At 41.2% G+C, this 20,088-nt stretch overlaps 1 protein-coding gene across 2 annotated transcripts in view; it reads left to right on the top strand.

The window, feature by feature from the left end:
• The window catches only part of LOC110528541 (alpha-1-syntrophin), a 67,137-nt gene extending 64,215 nt beyond the window's left edge, over positions 1 to 2,922 (top strand). For both annotated transcript variants that reach the window (XM_021610658.3, XM_090241936.1), the window contains one exon: positions 48 to 2,922. In XM_021610658.3, the coding sequence (XP_021466333.1) occupies positions 48 to 140 (93 nt within the window). In that variant the 3' untranslated portion in view covers positions 141 to 2,922. The remainder of the gene's footprint in view (positions 1 to 47) is intronic.
• The last annotated feature ends 17,166 nt before the right edge of the window (positions 2,923 to 20,088 follow it).

Raw genomic sequence — 20,088 nt, 5'->3', positions numbered from 1 at the left:
CTTCCTCTCTCCCTCTCTTTTCCTCCTTTCCTCTACCTCCCTTGCAGCAACTGGACCTCCACTCCTGCCCCAAGACCATGGTGTTCATCATCCACTCCTTCCTCTCTGCTAAGGTCAAGCGGCTAGGCCTGTTAGCATGATAACAGATTGACCTGCAACCCCTCTGCCCACCCTGAAAAACCACCAAACCACCGAAGCGTATTTACACGAAGCCATGACTCTAACATTAGGAGGATGTGATTTCACTACAGAGGACATGTCACCGCTCTGTTTTAAACCTCCAACAGACAGCATTGATATTACAAAAATCATGACGGCTTCTAAATTTGTTAGAGAATTTTCAAATGTTACCTGCACTGTTTACTGATTGAATTATTCAGAGAGGTTCGTGTTTTATCATCCTAAATGTATGTTACTTTTATGTTTTGGCTGCCATTTTGAGAAACATTATTTTATGTCTGCTATTAAGGATGTTTTCCAAGTGCTGATTCAGTGACATTTTGAGTGCAGCAAAACGCCTTTTGAGTCTCCCTGCATTTCTTTAGTAGATTCATAAATGTTTCCCATAGCCAATATCAACATGAAGATGAACTATATGTCATAAAGCTGATTTAAACTTAACCCCTAAATGGATTATTGCCACTGTTAAGTGAAATTACTAAACAAAAATCTCCAACTAACTTGAATGACCTTATGCATAAGAGTACTATGCCTTTGTATCGATACAATATATACATAATTTGACACTATAACTTCTGACACGAAGTTCACCCTCTAGATCATTTTAATTTTGATGAAAGACGGATGGAATAGTTCTAACGTTGGTATTACCAGAGCCTTATAGCTGTAGGTGTTTGGACCTAGAAACCTACAGTGCCTTCATAAAGTATAAACATTTTTTTTACTTGTTCCACATTGTGTTGTGTTACAGCCTACATTAAAAATGGATTCAATATTTTTTTGCCCATCCATCTACACACAATACCCCATAATGACAAAGTGAAAACCTGTTTTAGAAATGTTTGCAAATGTATTGAAATGCAGAAATATCTAATTTACATAAGTATTCACACCCATGAGAATGGTTAGAATCACCTTTGTCAGTGATTACAGAGTCTTTCTGGGTAAAGTCTCTAAGATCTTTGCACACCTGGATTGTACAATATTTGCACATCATTATTTTTAAAATTCTACAAGCTCTGTCAAGTTGGTTGTTGATCATTGCTAGACAGCCATTTTCAAGTCTTGACCTAACTTTAACCAGGCCACTCAGGATCATTCCATGTTGTCTTGTTAAGCAACTCCAGTTTATATTTGGCCTTTTAGGTTGTTGTCCTGCTGAAAGATGAATTTGTCTCCCAGTGTCTGTTGGAAAGCAGACTGAACCAGGATTTCCTTTAGGATTTTGCCTGTGCTTAGTAGCTCCATTGCAGATGACAAGCATACCCATAATATGATTCAGCCACCACCATGCTTGAAGATGTGAAAAGTGGTACTCAGTGAGGTGTTGTATTTGCCCCAAACATAACGCTTTGTATATAGAACATAACATTCATTTATTTTCCAAGTGTTTTGCCGTATTACTTTAGTGCCTTATTGCGAACAGGATGCATGTTTTGGAATATCTTTATTCTGTACAGGCTTTCTTCTTTTCACTCTGTCATTTAGTTTAGTATTGTGGAGTAACTACAATGTTGTTGATCCATCCTCAGTTTTCTCCTATGACAGCCATTAAACTCTGTAACTGTTTTAAAGTCACCATTGACCTCATGGTGAAATCCCTGAGCGGTTTCCTTCTTCTCCGGCAACTGAGTTAGGAAGGACTCCTGTATCTTTGTATGACTGGGTGTATTGATACACCATCCAAAGTGTAATTAATAACTTCACTATGCTCAAAGGGATGTACAATTTCAGCTTTTTTATTTTTACTCATCTACCAATAGATGCCCTTCTTTGCGAAGCATTGGAAAACCTCTGGTCTTTGTGGTTGAATATGTTTTTGAAATGCACTGCTCGACTGAGGGACCTTACAGATAATACATTGTATGTCTGGGGTACAGAGACGAGGTCGTCATTCAAAAATCATGTTAAACATTATTATTGCACACAGAGTGAGTCCATGCAACTTATTATGTGACTGTTAATTAAGCACATTTGTACTCCTGAACTTATTTAGGGTTGTCATAACAAAGGGGTTGAATACTTATTGACTCAAGACATTTCAGCTTTTCATTTTCAACAAATTTGTGAACATTTCTAAAAACAATTCCACTTTGACATTATGGGGTATTGAATGTAGGTCAGTGACACAAAATCTCAATTTAATCAATTTTAAATTCAGGCTGTAACACAACAAAATGTGGAAAAAGTCAAGGGGTGTGAGTACTTTCTGAAGGAACTGTATGTATATATTTAGGTCTGGGTATAACATTATCAATTAATATATTGATAGTGTTTCATATTGAAACAGCAATGAGTTCTCAGAATATATGCAGCAGGTACTGAGATGATATATTGAAACCGTCCTTACATTGCTAGTTGAATTTGTCTTAACAACTACAGCCAAAATCACAGATGCATTTGAGAGATATCAGCTTGTTGTGGCTTAATGGTGCGGTTTTCATACAGCTTTAGTCTTTTTGTTAGTGTGTGCATTTACAGAAATCATCGCAAACCAACTGAAAATGAACAAAAAAGGCATCTATATTTTACATGACAATGTGCCCCCATTTATTTTGTGTCAATGGGATATCCACGATTCGTGGCCTTCTCTCTACAATGCTAAACAAACTTATATTAATATATTTCAAAACTAAAACTTTTTTGCTTTCACGAATACAAATGTATGTTCTTATTTAAACAAAAGGTGTGCCTTGCAGGGTTGTTTGTATATAAAAGTGTAATAAACTTTGTTAACTTTTACTGTTCTTTATTGGTAGATCTTTAGATTTTAGTATTTTATTTAACCTTTATTTTAACAGTGAAGACAAATAGGTCTCTTCAAATGCGCACTGTTTAATAAAACCTAAATATACATACACACACACACACATACATACATACATTGCATCCGGAACATATTCAAACCCCTTCACTTCATCCACATCTTGTTACGTTACAGCCTTATTCTAAAATGCATAAAATAAAACCATTTCCTCATCAATCTATACTCAATACCCCATAATGACATCGTGAAAACCGGTTCTAACATTTTTGCAAAAAACACAAAAAAATGAAATACCTTATTAACAGAAGTATTCAGACCTTTTGATATGAGACTGGAAATTGACTTCAGGCGCATCCTGTTTCCATTGATCATCATTGATCATGTTTCTACAACTTGATCGGGGTCTGCCTGTGGTAAATTCAATTGATGGGACATTATTTGGAAAGGCACACACTGTCTATATAAGGTCCCACAGTTGACAGTGCATGTCAGAGCAAAAACCAAACCATAAGGCCAAAGGAATTGTCTGTAGAGCTCCGAGACAGGATTCAAGGTCCCCAAGAACACCGTGGCCTCCATCTTTCTTAAATGGAAGAAGTTTGGAACCACTAAGACTCTTCCTAGAGCTGGTCGCCTGGCCAAACTGAGCAACTGAGGGAGAAGGGCCTTGGTCAAGGAGGTGACCTAGAAACCGATGGTCACTCTGGCAGAGCTCCAGAGTTCCTCTGTGGAGATGGGAGAACCTTCCAGAAGGAGAACCATCTCTGCAGCATTCCACAAAACAGGCCTTTATGGTAGAGTGGCCAGACAGGAAGCCACTCCTCAGCAAAAGGCACATAAAGGACTCTCAGGCCACGAGAAACAAGATTCTCTAGTCTGATGAAACCGAAATTGAACACTTTGGCCTGAATGCCAACTGTCACGTCTGGAGGAATCCTGGCACAATGCCTATGGTGAAGCATGGTGGTGGCAGCATCATGCTGTGGGGATGTTTTTCAGCGGCAGGGACTGGGAGATTAGTTAGGATTGAGGGGAAAGATGAACGGAGCAAAGTACAGAGAGTTCCTTGACGGAAACCTGCTCCAAAGCACTTAGGACCTCAGACTGGGATGAAGGTTCACCTTCCAACAGGACAACGAGACAGCAGGGTTTCAAACTGTAGAACCAAGTTCTTACATTTGAATATAAAAATGTATTTTATCAAACTATGCTACATTTTATCTCTGGGAGCCTCAGGATGACAAACCAGAGCAAGATTTTTGAATGTAAGTAAACAGCAAAAAAGAAACGTCCCTTTTTCAGGATTCTGTCTTTCAAAGATTTAAAAATCCAAATAACTTCACAGATCTTCATTGTAAAGGGTTTAAACACTGTTTCCCATGCTTGTTCAATGAGCCATAAACAATTAATGAACATGTACTTGTGGAACGGTCGATAAAACACTAACAGCTTACAGACGGTGGGCAATTAAGGTCAGAGTTATGAAAACTAAGGACACTAAAGAGTCCTTTCTACTGACTCTGAAAAACACCAAAGGAAAGATGCCCAGGGTCCCTGCTCATATGCATGAGCGTGCTTTAGTAATGCTGCAAGATGGCATGAGGACTGCAGATGTGGCCAGGACAATAAATTGCAATGTCTGTACTGTGAGACGCCTAAGACAGCGCTACAGGGAGACAGGATGGACAGCTGATCGTCCTCACAGTGGCAGACCACGTGTCACAACACCTGCACAGGACCGGTACATCCGAACATCACACCTGCGGGACAGGTACAGGATGGCAACAACTGCCTAAGTTACACCAGGAACGCACAATCCCTCCATCAGTGCTCAGACTGTCCTCAATAGGCTGAGAAAGGCTGAACTGAGGGTTTGTAGGCCTGTTGTAAGGCAGGTCCTTACCAGACATCACCAGCAACAACGTCGCCCATGGGTACAAACCCACCATCGCTGGACCAGACAGGACTGGGCTCTTCGCTGACGAGTCGGGGTTTTGTCTCACCAGGGGTGATGGTCGGATTCACGTTTATCATCGAAGGAATGAGCGTTACAGCGGGATCGGGATCGAGGTGAAGCATCCGTCATGGACTGGGGCGGTGTGTCACAGCATCATCGGACTGAGCTTGTTATCATTGCAGGCAATCTCAATGCTCTGTGTTACAGGGAAGACATCCCCCTCCCTCATGTGGAACCCTTCCTGCAGGCTCATCCTGACATGACCCTCCAGCATGACAATGCCACCAGCCATACTGCTCGTTCTGTGCGTGATTTCCTGCAAGACAGGAATGTCAGTGTTCTGCCATGGCCAGCGAAGAGCCCGGATCTCAATCCTATTGAGAACGTCTGGGACCTGTTGGATCGGAGGGTGAGGGCTAAGGCCATTCCCCCCAGAAATGTCTGGGAACTTGCAGGTGCCTTGGTGGAAGAGTGGGGTAACATCTCATAGCAAGAACTGGCAAATCTGGTGCAGTCCATGAGGAGGAGATGCACTGCAGCACTTAATGTAGCTGGTGGCCACACCAGATACTGTTACTTTTGATTTAGAATTTTGACCCCCCCCACCCCCCCTTTTGTTCAGGGACACATTATTCCATTTCTGTTAGTCACATGTCTTTGGAACTTGTTCAGTTTGTCTCAGTTGTTGAATCCTGTTATGTTCATACTAATATTTACACATGTTAAGTTTGCTGAAAATAAACGCAGTTGACAGTGAGAGGATGTTTCTTTTTTTGCTGAGTTTACATTGATACATCCACCTCTGAAGGTAATTAACCAGTTGCTGTGATAAAAGCATTTTGTTGTTGTGCAGTCTCCTCAAACAGTTGCATGGTATTTTCACACTGTAATAGCTACTGTAAATTGGACAGAGCAGTTTGATTAACAATAATTTAAGTTTTCTGCCCATATAAGACATGTCTTTACATTCTAGTCACATTAGCGCACATTAGCAACAACCGTTCCGGTTTAGGGATACCGATAGAGGTTAATGATAAGAAAAGGCAGATAAACAAAACAGGAGAAGCTTACTGAATATGAACAAAACCAATACTGCCTGATAACTGAGGGCTACATAAAGGGAGAGTAATCAAGGTAATGATGATTGCCAGGACTGGTGGTTAGTAGACTGGCGACGTTGAGCAGGGGAGCGGTAGTACACATGACAGCAGGGAACATGTTCGATTGGAGAACCATCTAATGAGTGAACATGTAGCTCATCTGAAACCTTTTTACGAGAGTTTAAAAACAACGTGTTTTAAATCAGCAAGGGATTACTATCATCCGAATATAGATCAAGTTTACAATTCTTAACAGATTGACCAATGGTGTTTTTGTAAATAGTGAACAGAACAGGTCCCAAAATCAACCCCTCTGGTACACCTTTATGTACTTCAAGAAATGTACACTTAACCCCATCAATCATGATGGCCCGAGTTCTGTCACTAAGATAATCGTGAAACCAAGTAGGAGTCAGAGCTCAGGCCTATCGAGGACAACTTATTCAATAAAACAACATGATCAACAGAATCAAAAGCTTTTGACAGGTCCACAAACAAAGCAGAACATTTCATTTTAGTGTCTAAACCTTTGACAAGATCATTAACAACTAAAGTGGGCACTGTAATAGTACTGTACTATGCCCAGGACTAAACCCTGATTGATTTGCATTCAAAATATATACTTGTGTATTGATTTTAAACAAAGGCATTGATGTTTATGGTTAGGTACACATTGGTGCAATTGGTGCATTGGTGCAACGACACTGCTTTTTTCGCGAATGCGCTTGTTAAATCATCACCCGTTTGGCGAAGTAGTTAGCTAGTGATTATGTTAAGATTGATTGGTTTTTATAAGACAAGTTTAATGCTACTAGCAATTTACCTTGGCTTCTTGCTGCCCTCGCGTAACAGGTAGTCAGCCTGCCACTCAGGCTCCTCGTGGAGGGCAATGTAAGGCAGGAGGTTAGGTTGGACTAGTAACCGAAAGGTTACAAGATCGAATCCCCGAGCTGACAAGGTAAAAATCTGTTGTTCTGCCCCTGAACAAGACAGCTAACCCACTGTTCCTAGGCCGTCATTGAAAATAAGAATGTGTTCTTAATTAACTGACTTGCCTAGTTAAATAAAGGTAAAAAAAGAAAAAATTAATCGACTAGCCGATTTCATTGTTCTGAAATCGGCCCTAATTTATCGGCCATTCCGATTAATCGGTCGACCTCTAATATGTAGTCTCCAACTCAAACAAGCTACGTTCAATAGGTGGTTGCAGGCCCTACCTGATGGTTGATATTGATTGCATAGCACTGCACCATTTGGTATATCCCTATTAGTAATAGAAGGAGTAGAAATGTGAATTACTTTTCCACCGTTAGCATCATAGGGCCTGAGGCCCCAGCCACTGTCAATAGGAACTATCAGAGTAACCAATGATGGGATGTTATAAACTGACTTACATACTGTGCATGGGCTTTGGTTGCTATCGTGCAACAGCTCAAACCTTCTATGTGATTTGAAAACCTAGGGGGTATTCAAGTTTATGGAATTCACATTTGAACTAAAAGCACTGGGTGAGCAGCCCAGAGTGGGCTTTTCTTTTGAGCTTTACAACAGCAGATCTTAAAGCGGAGTTCAAAAGAATGGGAACAAGATTACAACTGACAACACCAGTGGCAATATAGACAACATTAAGACGATAACGCTTGGATGGGAAGGATTACCTGAGCGGGGCTTGGTCTGTCTCTGAGTCAATATCTTAATTAACGTGGCCTTGAAATCATATGAGTATGATTGACAAGCTACATATGTAATGAAGGTCCCGCCCCCAAAAGTGCAGTAATTGCAGTGTACTGTTTTTTTGGACGCAGTAACTGCAGTACAAGTTACACTGCACTGTAACTGCCATCTTTTTTTCCTAAGAGACGTTCGGCCAATCAGGGATGCAAACCGCTATCCACATCAACACTATATCAAATCTAAGTTTATTGGTCACATACACATGGTTAGCAGATGTTAATGCAAGTGTAGCGAAATGCTTGGGCTTTCATTTCTGACAATGCAGTAATATCTAACAAGTAATCTAACAAATTCACAACAACTACCTTATACACATAAATGTAAATCTAAAGGGTTGAATAAGAATAGAATATAAATATATGTATGAGCGATAGCCGTGCGGCATGGGCAAGATGCAGTAAATGGTATAGAATACAGTATATACATACATATGAGATGAGAAATGTAGGATTTGTTAACATTATATAAAGTAGCGATATTTAATGTGACTAGTGATACCTATATTAAGTCCATTTATTAAAGTGGCCAGAGATTTGAGTTTGTATGTTTACAGCAGCCTCTCTATGTTAGTGATGGCTGTTTAACAGTCTGATGGCCTTGAGGTAGAAGCTGTAGGTGCTGTAGGTGTCCTGGAGGGCAGGTAGCCTGCCCCCGGGATGCGTTGTGCAGACCGCGCTATCCTCTAGAGAGCCTTGAGGTAGAAGCTGTAGGTGCTGTAGGTGTCCTGGAGGGCAGGTAGCCTGCCCCCGGGATGCGTTGTGCAGACCGCGCTATCCTCTAGAGAGCCTTGAGGTAGAAGCTGTAGGTGCTGTAGGTGTCCTGGAGGGCAGGTAGCCTGCCCCCGGGATGCGTTGTGCAGACCGCACTACCCTCTGGAGAGCCTTGTGGTTGAGGACGTTGTGTTACCAGGCGTGTAGTTGCCGTTCCAGGCGGTGATACAGCCCGACAGGATGCTCTCGATTGTGTATCTGTAAAAGTTTGTGAGTGTTTTAGGTGTCAAGTCCCCAAAAATGTCAGCCTCCTGATGTTGAAGAGGCGCTCTTTCACCTTCTTCACCACGCTGTCTGTGTGGTGGACCATTTCAGTTTGTCCGTGATGTGTATGCCGAGGAACTTAAAACTTTACACTTTCTCCACTACTGTCCCGTCGATGTGGGTGGAGGTGATATGATCCTTGAATAGTCTCTCAATGCACTTCATGATCACAGAAGTGAGTGCAACGGGGCGATAGTCATTTTGTTCAGTTACCTTAGCTTTCTTGGCAACTGGAACAATGATGGCCATCTTGAAGTACGTATGTGGGGACAGCAGACTGGGATAAGGATTGACTGAATATGTCCGTAAACACACCAGCCAGCTGGTTTGCGCATGCCCTGAGGACGCAACTATGGATGCCTCCAAACGAGCTTCAATGCCATACAACACTCCTTCCGTGGCCTCCAACTGCTCTTAAACGCTAGTAAAACCAAATGCATGCTTTTCAACCGTTCGCTGATGGTGGATGGTGTGCTCGCCTTCAGAGTCTGACCAGTAGACTGCTCCTTCTGCCTCTCCGGCGGCGACCGCGTTGTTTTGGGTCGGCCTCTGGGATTAGATCCCATGTCCAGGGTGGAGGACCGAACAAAGGATCCGCTTCGGGAAAGACGTATTCCTGGTCATAATGTTGGTAAGGTGACATCGCTTTTATATTTCATAGTTCTTCCTGGCTGTATGTAATAACACTTGAGATGTTCTAGGCTAACAATGTAAGAAACAAAAAGAAGAAATAACTGCATAGTTTCCTAAGGACCAGAAGCGAGGTGACCATCTCTTATTTTATTTCACCTTTATTTAACCAGGTAGGCTAGTTGAGAACAAGTTCTCATTTGCAACTGCGACCTGGCCAAGATAGAGCAAAGCAGTGTGAACAGACAACACAGAGTTACACATGGAGTAAACAATTAACAAGTCAATAACACAGTAGAAAAAAAAGAGAGTCTATATACATTGTGTGCAAAAGGCATGAGGAGGTAGGCGAATAATTACAATTTTGCAGATTAACACTGGAGTGATAAATGATCAGATGGTCATGTACAGGTAGAGATATTGGTGTGCAAAAGAGCAGAAAAGTAAATAAATATAAACAGTATGGGGAAGAGGTAGGTAAAATTGGGTGGGCTATTTACCGATAGACTATGTACAGCTGCAGCGATCAGTTGGTTAGCTGCTCAGATAGCAGATGTTTGAAGTTGGTGAGGGAGATAAAAGTCTCCAACTTCAGCGATTTTTGCAATTCGTTCCAGTCACAGGCAGCAGAGAACTGGAACGAAAGGCGGCCAAATGAGGTGTTGGCTTTAGGGATGATCAGTGAGATACACCTGCTGGAGCGCGTGCTACGAGTGGGTGTTGCCATCGTGACCAGTGGATTGAGATAAGGCGGAGCTTTACCTAGCATGGACCTGTAGATGACCTGGAGCCAGTGGGTCTGGCGACGAATATGTAGCGAGGGCCAGCCGACTAGAGCATACAGGTCACAGTGGTGGGTGGTATAAGGTGCTTTAGTAACAAAACAGATGGCACTGTGATAAACTGCATCCAGTTTGCTGAGTAGAGTGTTGGAAGCTATTTTGTAGATGACATCGCCGAAGTCGAGGATCGGTAGGATAGTCAGTTTTACTAGGGTAAGTTTGGCGGCGTGAGTGAAGGAGGCTTTGTTGCGGAATAGAAAGCAGACTCTAGATTTGATTTTCGATTGGAGATGTTTGATATGAGTCTGGAAGGAGAGTTTACGGTCTAGCCAGACACCTAGGTACTTATAGATGTCCACATATTCTAGGTCGGAACCATCCAGGGTGGTGTTGCTAGTCGGGCGTGCGGGTGCAGGCAGCGAACGGTTGAAAAGCATGCATTTGGTTTTACTAGCGTTTAAGAGCAGTTGGAGGCCACGGAAGGAGTGTTGTATGGCATTGAAGCTCGTTTGGAGGTTAGATAGCACAGTGTCCAAGGACGGGCCGGAAGTATACAGAATGGTGTCGTCTGCATAGAGGTGGATCAGGGAATCGCCCGCAGCAAGAGCATCTCACGTTTATGATCAAATCCACAAATCCACACCAAAACGAGCAGCGAAAATGCTGATTCAAAATCACCAAATCGGAGAGCTTTTTACTGTATGGGATAATCCGCTTAAAATCATAGGCAAAAGTTGACGCGGTGTCAAACAAAGTAACGATCGACTGAGTTCTCATTGGATGGACAAGGCTCTTTTATTCCTTTCCTCACCAGTAATTTAGTCTTCTTCCAATTCAATACTGTGCTTCACGGTCAAAGACATTCACAAAATTGCTTTGCTTATACAACAGACGTGTGCAGTCTCAGAACCAGTGGGTGGTCTGACAGTTTATTAACTCAAATCAAACTGGCCCCAGCCACAACAGCTAAGGTGGTGATTGCATTCCAAATGGCACCCTATTCCCTATGTAGTGCACTATGTAAGGATATGCACTATGTAAGGATATGTAGTGTGCACTATAGGCCAAAAGTAGTCCACGATGTAAGGATATGTAGTGCAATATGTAAGGATATGTAGTGCACTATGTAAGGATATGTAGTGCAATATGTAAGGAAGGATATGTAGTGTGCACTATAGGCCAAAAGTAGTCCACGATGTAAGGATGTGTAGTGCACTATGTAAGGATATGTAGTGTGCACTATAGGCCAAAAGTAGTCCACGATGTAAGGATGTGTAGTGCACTATAGGCCTGTGGTCAAAAGTAGTCAATTTGTAAAGATATGTATTGCCATTTAGGACGAACATGATGGCTTTACAGTCTACTGCTGAGGGAACAGTAGGATATCCATGAAGTGTAATAACCCTTGCCATTGTAAATCAGTATTGCAAATAACACCTCCTTTTAGATGTTTACAGTAATGGCACAATGTCAGTGAAGGACAGGCTGCGCATGCCAGTAAATCTAGTCTCAGTGGCTTCACCAGCTCCATGGCACAACAAAGAGAGAGAATAATAATAATACTGTATATAAGACTAAATCAGAATGGAGAATCCATATTAGCCCCCCCCCCCCCCTCCCTAGCTGTGGTTGAGAAGTTGCCATGGCAACTGGGAGTCTAGGAGATTGGCAGCGGCCTCAGTGTTCTATCAGTTAGCTGGAAAAATTGCCAATCATCCCGTTAGATCCGCCATCTGAAAGGAAGGCCGTGGAAGATTGTGTAAATATATTTTTATTAAAAAATGGGAGGCCACTTACAAGAGAGTGAGAAGAAGAGGAAAATTGGTGGCAGCGGTGGAATCCACATCAGTATTCAGCAAAGGTCACATCGGGCTTTTTACAATTACAGCTAGACGTTGTCTGGAGCACTTGAAAAAAAATACAGTCAGACAAAGGATTAGGATATTGATATATTGATATTAATATATTTCTATGTCTATAGAGATTCTCCCAATGTATTTGTCACTTAATTTGCCGATATTATTAGCTACTCTTCATGTGATGAATATAGAAATGTATTGGAATAAACACCTTAAACTGAATAAGGGAGGAAAACGTACAGAGTTTAATCTGTTGCCGCTACAGACAGTTGGACAGACTCATGCACTCTCCTTGTCAGGCTAATAGCTGTACAGCCATGTCCACCACCAGCCAAACACTGCTAGGCTTCAAAGGCCCAGGCAGAAGCTATACGAACCTTTCTACCTGTCAATGCTAACCTCTCTACCTGTCTATACTAAATACTAACCTCTCTACCTGTCTATACTAACCTCTAAACCTGTCTATATTAACCTCATTACCTGTCAATGAGAACCTCTCTACCTTTCAATATTAACCTATCAACCTGTCAATACTAACTTCTCTACCTGTCTGTACTAACTGCTCTACCTGTCTATACTAACCTCTAAACCTGTCTATATTAACCTCATTACCTGTCAATGAGAACCTCTCTACCTTTCAATATTAACCTATCAACCTGTCAATACTAACCTCTCTACCTGTCTGTACTAACTGCTCTACCTGTCTATACTAACCTCTCTACCTGTCTGTACTAACTTCTCTACCTGTCAATATTAACCTCTTGACCTGTCAATACTAACTGCTCTACCTGTCTGTACTAACCTCTCTACCTGTCAATACTAACTGATCTACCTGTCTATACTAACCTCTCTACCTGTCTGTACTAACTTCTCTACCTGTCAATATTAACCTCTTGACCTGTCAATACTAACCTTTCGACCTGTCAAAACTAACCTCTCCACCTGTCTATACTAACCTCTCTAGCTATCAATACTAAATACTAACTTCTTTACCTGTCAATACCAAAAACTAGCTTCTTTACCTGTCAATACTAAATACGAAGCTCTCTACCTGGATATAAAAAACAAACACTAACATTTCTACCTCTCTATACTAACCTCTCTACCTGTCTATACTAACCTCTCTACCTGCCTATACTAACCTCTCTACCTGCCTATACTAACCTCTCTACCTGTCAATACTAAATACTAACCTCTCTACCTGTCAATACTAAATACTAACCTCTCTACTTGTCTATACTAACCTCCCATCCTGTCTATACTAACCTCTCTACCTGTCTATACTAACCTCTCTACCTGCCTATACTAACCTCTCTACCTGTCAATACTAAATACTAACCTCTCTACCGGTCAATACTAACCTGTCAATACTAACCTCTCTACCTGTCAATACTAACCTCTCTACTTGTCTATACTAACCTCCCATCCTGTCTATATTAACCTCTCTACCTGTCAATACTAAATACTAACCTCTCTACCGGTCAATACAAACTTCTGTCAATACTAACCTGTCAATACTAACCTCTCTACCTGTCAATACTAACCTCTCTACTTGTCTATACTAACCTCCCATCCTGTCTATACTAACCTCTCTACCTGTCTATACTAACCTCTCTACCTGCCTATACTAACCTCTCTACCTGTCAATACTAACCTCTCTACCTGTCAATACTAAATACTAACCTCTCCGCCTGTCTATACTAACCTCTCTACCTGTCAATACTAACCTCTCTACTTGTCTATACTAACCTCCCATCCTGTCTATACTAACCTCTCTACCTGTCTATACTAACCTCTCTACCTGCCTATACTAACCTCTCTACCTTTCTATACTAACCTCTCTACCGGTCAATACAAACTTCTCTACCTTTCTATACTAACCTCTCTACCTGCCTATACTAAACTCTCTACCTGTCAATACTAACCTTTCATTCTGTCTATACTAACCTCTCTACCTGCCTATACTAACCTCTCTACCTGTCTATACTAACCTCTCCGCCTGTCTATACTAACCTCTCTACCTGTCAATACTAACCTCTCTACCTGTCTATACTAACCTCTCTACCTGTCTATAGTAACCTCTCTACCTGTCTATAGTAACCTCTCTACCTGTCTATAGTAACCTCTCTACCTGTTTATACTAACCTCTCTACCTGTCAATACTAAATACTAGCCTCTACCTGTCAATACAAACTTCTCTACCTTTCTATACTAACCTCTCTACCTGCCTATACTAAACTCTCTACCTTTCTATACTAACCTCTACCTGTCTATACTAACCTCTCTACCTGTCAATACTAACCTCTCTACGTGTCTATACTAACCTCTCTACCTGTCAATACCAACCTCTCTACCTGTCTATACTAACCTCTCTACCTGTCTATACTAAATACTAACCTCTCTACCCGTCTATACTAACCTCGCTATCTGTCAATACTAAATACTAACCTCTCTACCTGTCAATACAAACTTCTCTACCTTTCTATACTAACCTCTCTACCTGCCTATACTAAACTCTCTACCTGCCTATACTAACTCTCTACCTGTCAATACTAACCTCTCATCCTGTATATACTAACCTCTGTACCTGCCTATACTAACCTCTCAACATGTCAATACTAACCTCTCATCCTGTCTATACTAACCTCTCTACCTGCCTATACTAACCTCTCTACCTGTCTATACTAGTCTCTCTACCTGTCAATACTAAATACTAACCTTTCTGCCTTTCTATATTGACATCTCTACCTGTCAACACTAGCCTCTCTAACTGTCTACAATAACCTCTCTGCCTGTCCATACTAACCTCTCTATTTATCTATACTAACCTTTCTACCTGTCTATACTAACCTCTCATCCTGTCTATTCTAACCTCTCTACCTGTCTATACTAACCTCTCATCCTGTCTATACTAACCTCTCTATCGGTCTATAATAGCCTGTCTAAAGAGTGGTCCATACAGAAATGTTTTTTTGAGAGAGGGGTGGAAGATCTTGACTCGCCTTTTATACTGTAGCAGCAAAGGGGTACCAACTCTATATTAATGCCCATGATTTTGGAAAGAGATGTTCATCGAGTAGGTGTCCACATATTTTTGATCATTTTATTGTATGTCGTTCTAAGAGAGTATTGCTGACCTTAGACAGAACTGGGTCAATCTGAAGCCCAGGAGGCAGAGTCAGTGACAGTTTTCTCACGCTCTCTCTTTGTTTACGTTTAGCCGCTTTGTTGACCTCCTGAAGGTGTCATGATTCAGTAACGTTGGTTCAATGGCGAATGTGCTCTGAGGTTAATCATTTTGGGATTCAAGTGGAAAATGGAGAGTAGATGGAATATTGGCAATGTTTACCAAGGGACTAGTGATACCGACAGTAGAATGAATCTATTTTGGTAATCTTTACGACTGTAGTGCTGACCAGCTGCAACAGGTGCATTAGATATACAATGACCTCTATGGGCACATTTGTTCATGATTGGATAGATACAGTATGCTCACGTACGACACTATATAAAGTGAGAAAACTTCAATGCTAATAATGCCCCCTTTTGGTTTATGAAATGTACCACTGTGGGTCTCTGCGTCTCTACTGATCAGAACCACTAAGGCAGGAATCATCAACTAGATTCAGCTGCGTAGACTGCAAATTGCCAGCAAGAAGCCAAAACAGACACATTGTTTGACTAAAACATAATAATCTCAAACCTTGCTTATATTTGTATACGATCACGTGTCTCTCTACTATGTGTAGAAATAGTTGGGAACAGATTTCTTCAATACAAATAACTTGCAGCTGATTTACTGGTGTTTTGACCGTTGTTTATGTGCAACAATGAAGAAATGTATAAATATATATGGTTTATTTTTTTTGCTCATAAAAACTTGGGAAGGCTTCGGGTCAAATTCGGACCGGGCCGCCAGTTGGGGAGTCCTGCACTAGGCATCTTTGTGTCTCTACTGATCAGAACCACCAGGGGTCTCTGTGTCTCTACTGATCAGAACCACTAGGTGTCTCTGTGTCTCTGCTGATCAGAACCACTAGGTGTCTCTGTCTCTATTCATGTTGCCTCACAAAGAGGGTATTAGCGTTTGATGAGAGATAGAAAGAGAGGGAGAGAGAACTTCAATGCTAGTAATGCCCCCTTTTGGTTTATGAAATGTACCACTATGGGTCTCTGTGTATCAACTAGATTCAGCTGCGTAGACTGCAAATTGGCTGCAAGAAGCCATGTGCAAAAATATCCTCTGTGTACAATGTAAAACACCAAATAATGCATGCTGAACAGAATTAGGACGATACCTGCTAATGATCAGAAATCCAGAAAAGAGCAGTTAAATAAAACAACCACCTTAAAGGAAGTGATTCCCAAACCTTCCATAACAAAGCCATCACCTACAGAGAGATGAACCTGGAGAAGAGTCCCCTAAGCAAGCTGGTCCTGGGGCTCTGTTCACAAACACACCTCACATAGCCCCAGGACAGCAGCACAATTAGACCCAATCAAATCATGAGAAAACAAAAAGATAATTACTTGACACATTGACACAAAAAAACAGAGCAAACTAGAATGCTTTTTGGCCTTAAACAGAGAGTACACAGCGGCAGAATACCTGACCACTGTGACTGACCCAAACTTAAGGAAAGCTTTGACTATGTACAGACTCAGTGAGCATAGCCTTGCTATTGAGAAAGGCCGCCGTAGGCAGACATGGCTCTCAAGAGAAGACAGGCTATGTGCTCACTGCCCACAAAACGAGGTGGAAACTGAGATGGACTTCCTAACCTCCTGCCCAATGTATGACCATATTAGAGAGACATATTTCCCTCAGATTACACAGACTCATAATGAATTTGAAAAACAAATCCAATTTAGATAAACTCCCATATCTACTGGGTGAAATACCACAGTGTGCCATCACAGCAGCAAGACTTGTGACCTGTTGCCACAAGAAAAGGGACAAAGGAACACATTTTTTGGAACACCATTATTTTGGTCTTACTGAGATTTACTGTCAGGGCCCAGGTCTGACAGAATCTGTGCATAAGATCTAGGTGCTGCTGTAGGCCCTCCTTGGTTGGTGACAGAAGCAGCAGATCATCAGCAAACAGCAGACATTTGACTTTGGATTCTAGTAGGGTGAGGCCGGGTGCTGCAGACTTTTCTAGTGGGTGAGGGTGGGGCTTAAGAGGGTGGGGCTAAAGCTGCATCCCTGTCTCAGCCCACGACCCTGTGTGAAGAAATGTGTGTGTTTTTTGCCAATTTTAACCACACAATTGTTGTTTGTGTACATTGATTTTATAATGTCGTATGTTTTACCCCCAACACCACTTTCCATCAGTTTGTATAGCAGACCCTCATGCCAAATTGAGTCGAAGGCTTTTTTTAAATCAACAAAGCATGAGAAGACTTTGCCTTTGTTTTGGTTTGTTTGGTTGTCAATTAGGGTGTGCAGGGTGAATACATGGTCTGTTGTACGGTAATTTGGTAAAAAGCCAATTTGACATTTGCTCAGTACATTGTTTTCATTGAGGAAATGTACGAGTCTGCTGTTAATGATAATGCAGAGGATTTTCCCAAGGTTACTGTTGGCGCATATTCCACGGTAGTTATTGGGGTCAAATTTGTCTCCACTTTTGTGGATTGGGGTGATCAGTCCTTGGTTCCAAATATTGGGGAAGATGCCAGAGGATGATGTTAAAGAGTTTTAGTATAGCCAATTGGAATTTGTTGTCTGTATATTTGATAATTTCATTGAGGATACCATCAACACCACAGGCCTTTATGGGTTGGAGGGTTTTTATTTTGTCCTGTAACTCATTCAATGTAATTGGAGAATCCAGTGGGTTCTGGCAGTCTTTAATAGTTGATTCTAAGATCTGTATTTGATCATGTATATGTTTTTGCTCTATTCTTTATTATAGAGTCTCTCTCTCTCCCTCCATCTCTCTCTCTCTCTCTCTCTCTCTCACTCTCTCTCGCTCTCTCTCTCTCAGACACGGACACACACGCACATACACACACAAAAGGATACATATATATATAGTAGTGTGTGTACAGTGCCTTGCGAAAGTATTCGGCCCCCTTGAACTTTGCGACCTTTTGCCACATTTCAGGCTTCAAACATAAAGATATAAAACTGTATTTTTTTGTGAAGAATCAACAACAAGTGGGACACAATCATGAAGTGGAACGACATTTATTGGATATTTCAAACTTTTCTAACAAATCAAAAATTGAAAAATTGGCCGTGCAAAATTATTCAGCTGCTTTACTTTCAGTGCAGCAAACTCTCTCCAGAAGTTCAGTGAGGATCTCTGAATGATCCAATGTTGACCTAAATGACTAATGATGATAAATACAATCCACCTGTGTGTAATCAAGTCTCCGTATAAATGCACCTGCACTGTGATAGTCTCAGAGGTCCGTTAAAAGCGCAGAGAGCATCATGAAGAACAAGGAACACACCAGGCAGGCCCGAGATACTGTTGTGAAGAAGTTTAACCAGTTGCATCTCTAGGGGCGCTATTTCATTTTTGGATAAAAAACGTTCTCGTTTTAAGCGCGATATTTTGTCACGAAAAGATGCTCGACTATGCATATTCTTGACAGGTTTGGAAAGAAAACACTCTGAAGTTTCAGAATCTGCAAAGATTTTGTCTGTAAGTGCCCCAGAACTCATTCTACAGGCGAAACCAAGATGATACGTCAAACAGGAAATGAGCAGAATTTCTGAAGCTCTGTTTTCTAATGTCTCCTTATATGGCTGTGAATGCGACAGGAATAAGCTTAGACCTTCTGCCGTTTCCCCAAGATGTCGGCAGCATTGTGACGTATTTGTAGGCATATCATTGGAAGATTGGCCATAAGAGACTACATTTTCCAGGGGTCCGCCCGGTGTCCTTTGTCTAAATTTGTGCGTAATCTTCAGGTGCGGGCATTTTCTCCTGGGATTCAGGAGAGAAAGCACACTTCCACGAACGATATATCATCGAAGAGATATGTGAAAAACACCTTGAGGATTGATTCTAAACAACGTTTGCCATGTTTTCAGTCGATATTATGGAGTTAATTTGGAAAAAAGTTCACGTTTTGAGGACTGAATTTTCGTTTTTTTTTGGTAGCCAAATGTGATGTACAAAACGGAGCTATTTCTAGTACACAAAGAATCTTTTTGGAAAAACTGAGCATCTGCTATCTAACTGAGAGTCTCCTCATTGAAAACATCTGAAGTTCTTCAAAGGTAAATTATTTTATTTGAAGGGTTTTATGTTTTTGTTGAAATGTTGCGTGCTAATGCTAACGCTAAATGCTAACGCTAAATGCTACGCTAGCTAGCTACTTTTACACAAATTATTGTTTTCCTATGGTTGAGAAGCATATTTTGAAAATCTGAGATGACATTGTTGTTTACAAAAGGCTAAGCTTGAGAGATGGCATATTTATTTCATTTCATTTGCGATTTTCATGAATAGTTAACGTTGTGTTATGCTAATGAGCTTGCTGATTTACACAATCCTGGATACAGGGGTTTTTTCATATCTAAACGTGACGCAGAAAATGGAGCGATTTGTCCTAAACAAATAATCTTTCAGGAAAAACTGAACATTTGCTATCTGAGAGTCTCCTCATTGAAAACATCTGAAGTTCTTCAAAGGTAAATGATTTTATTTGAATGCTTTTCTGTTTTTTTGTGTAAATGTTGCCAGCTGAATGCTAATGCTAAATGCTACGCTAAATGCTACGTTAGCCATCAATACTGTTACACAAATGCTTGTTTTCCTATGGTTGAGAAGCATATTTTGAAAATCTGAGATGACAGTGTTGTTAACAAAAGGCTAAGCTTGAGAGCTAGCATATTTATTTCATTTCATTTGCGATTTTCATGAATAGTTAACGTTGCGTTATGGTAATGAGCTTGAGTCTGTATTCACGATCCCGGATCCGGGATGGGGAGATCAGAAAGGTTAAAGCCGGATTTGGATACAAAAATATTTCCCAAGCTTTAAACATCCCAAGGAGCACTGTGCAAGCGATAATATTGAAAT

This window comes from Oncorhynchus mykiss, chromosome 7, assembly GCF_057628025.1.
Source record: "Oncorhynchus mykiss isolate SJ-2025 chromosome 7, ASM5762802v1, whole genome shotgun sequence".
Lineage (NCBI taxonomy): Eukaryota > Metazoa > Chordata > Actinopteri > Salmoniformes > Salmonidae > Oncorhynchus > Oncorhynchus mykiss.
The sequence above is the reverse complement of the archived record's forward strand: the minus strand, read 5'-3'. Positions and strand labels throughout refer to the sequence as shown.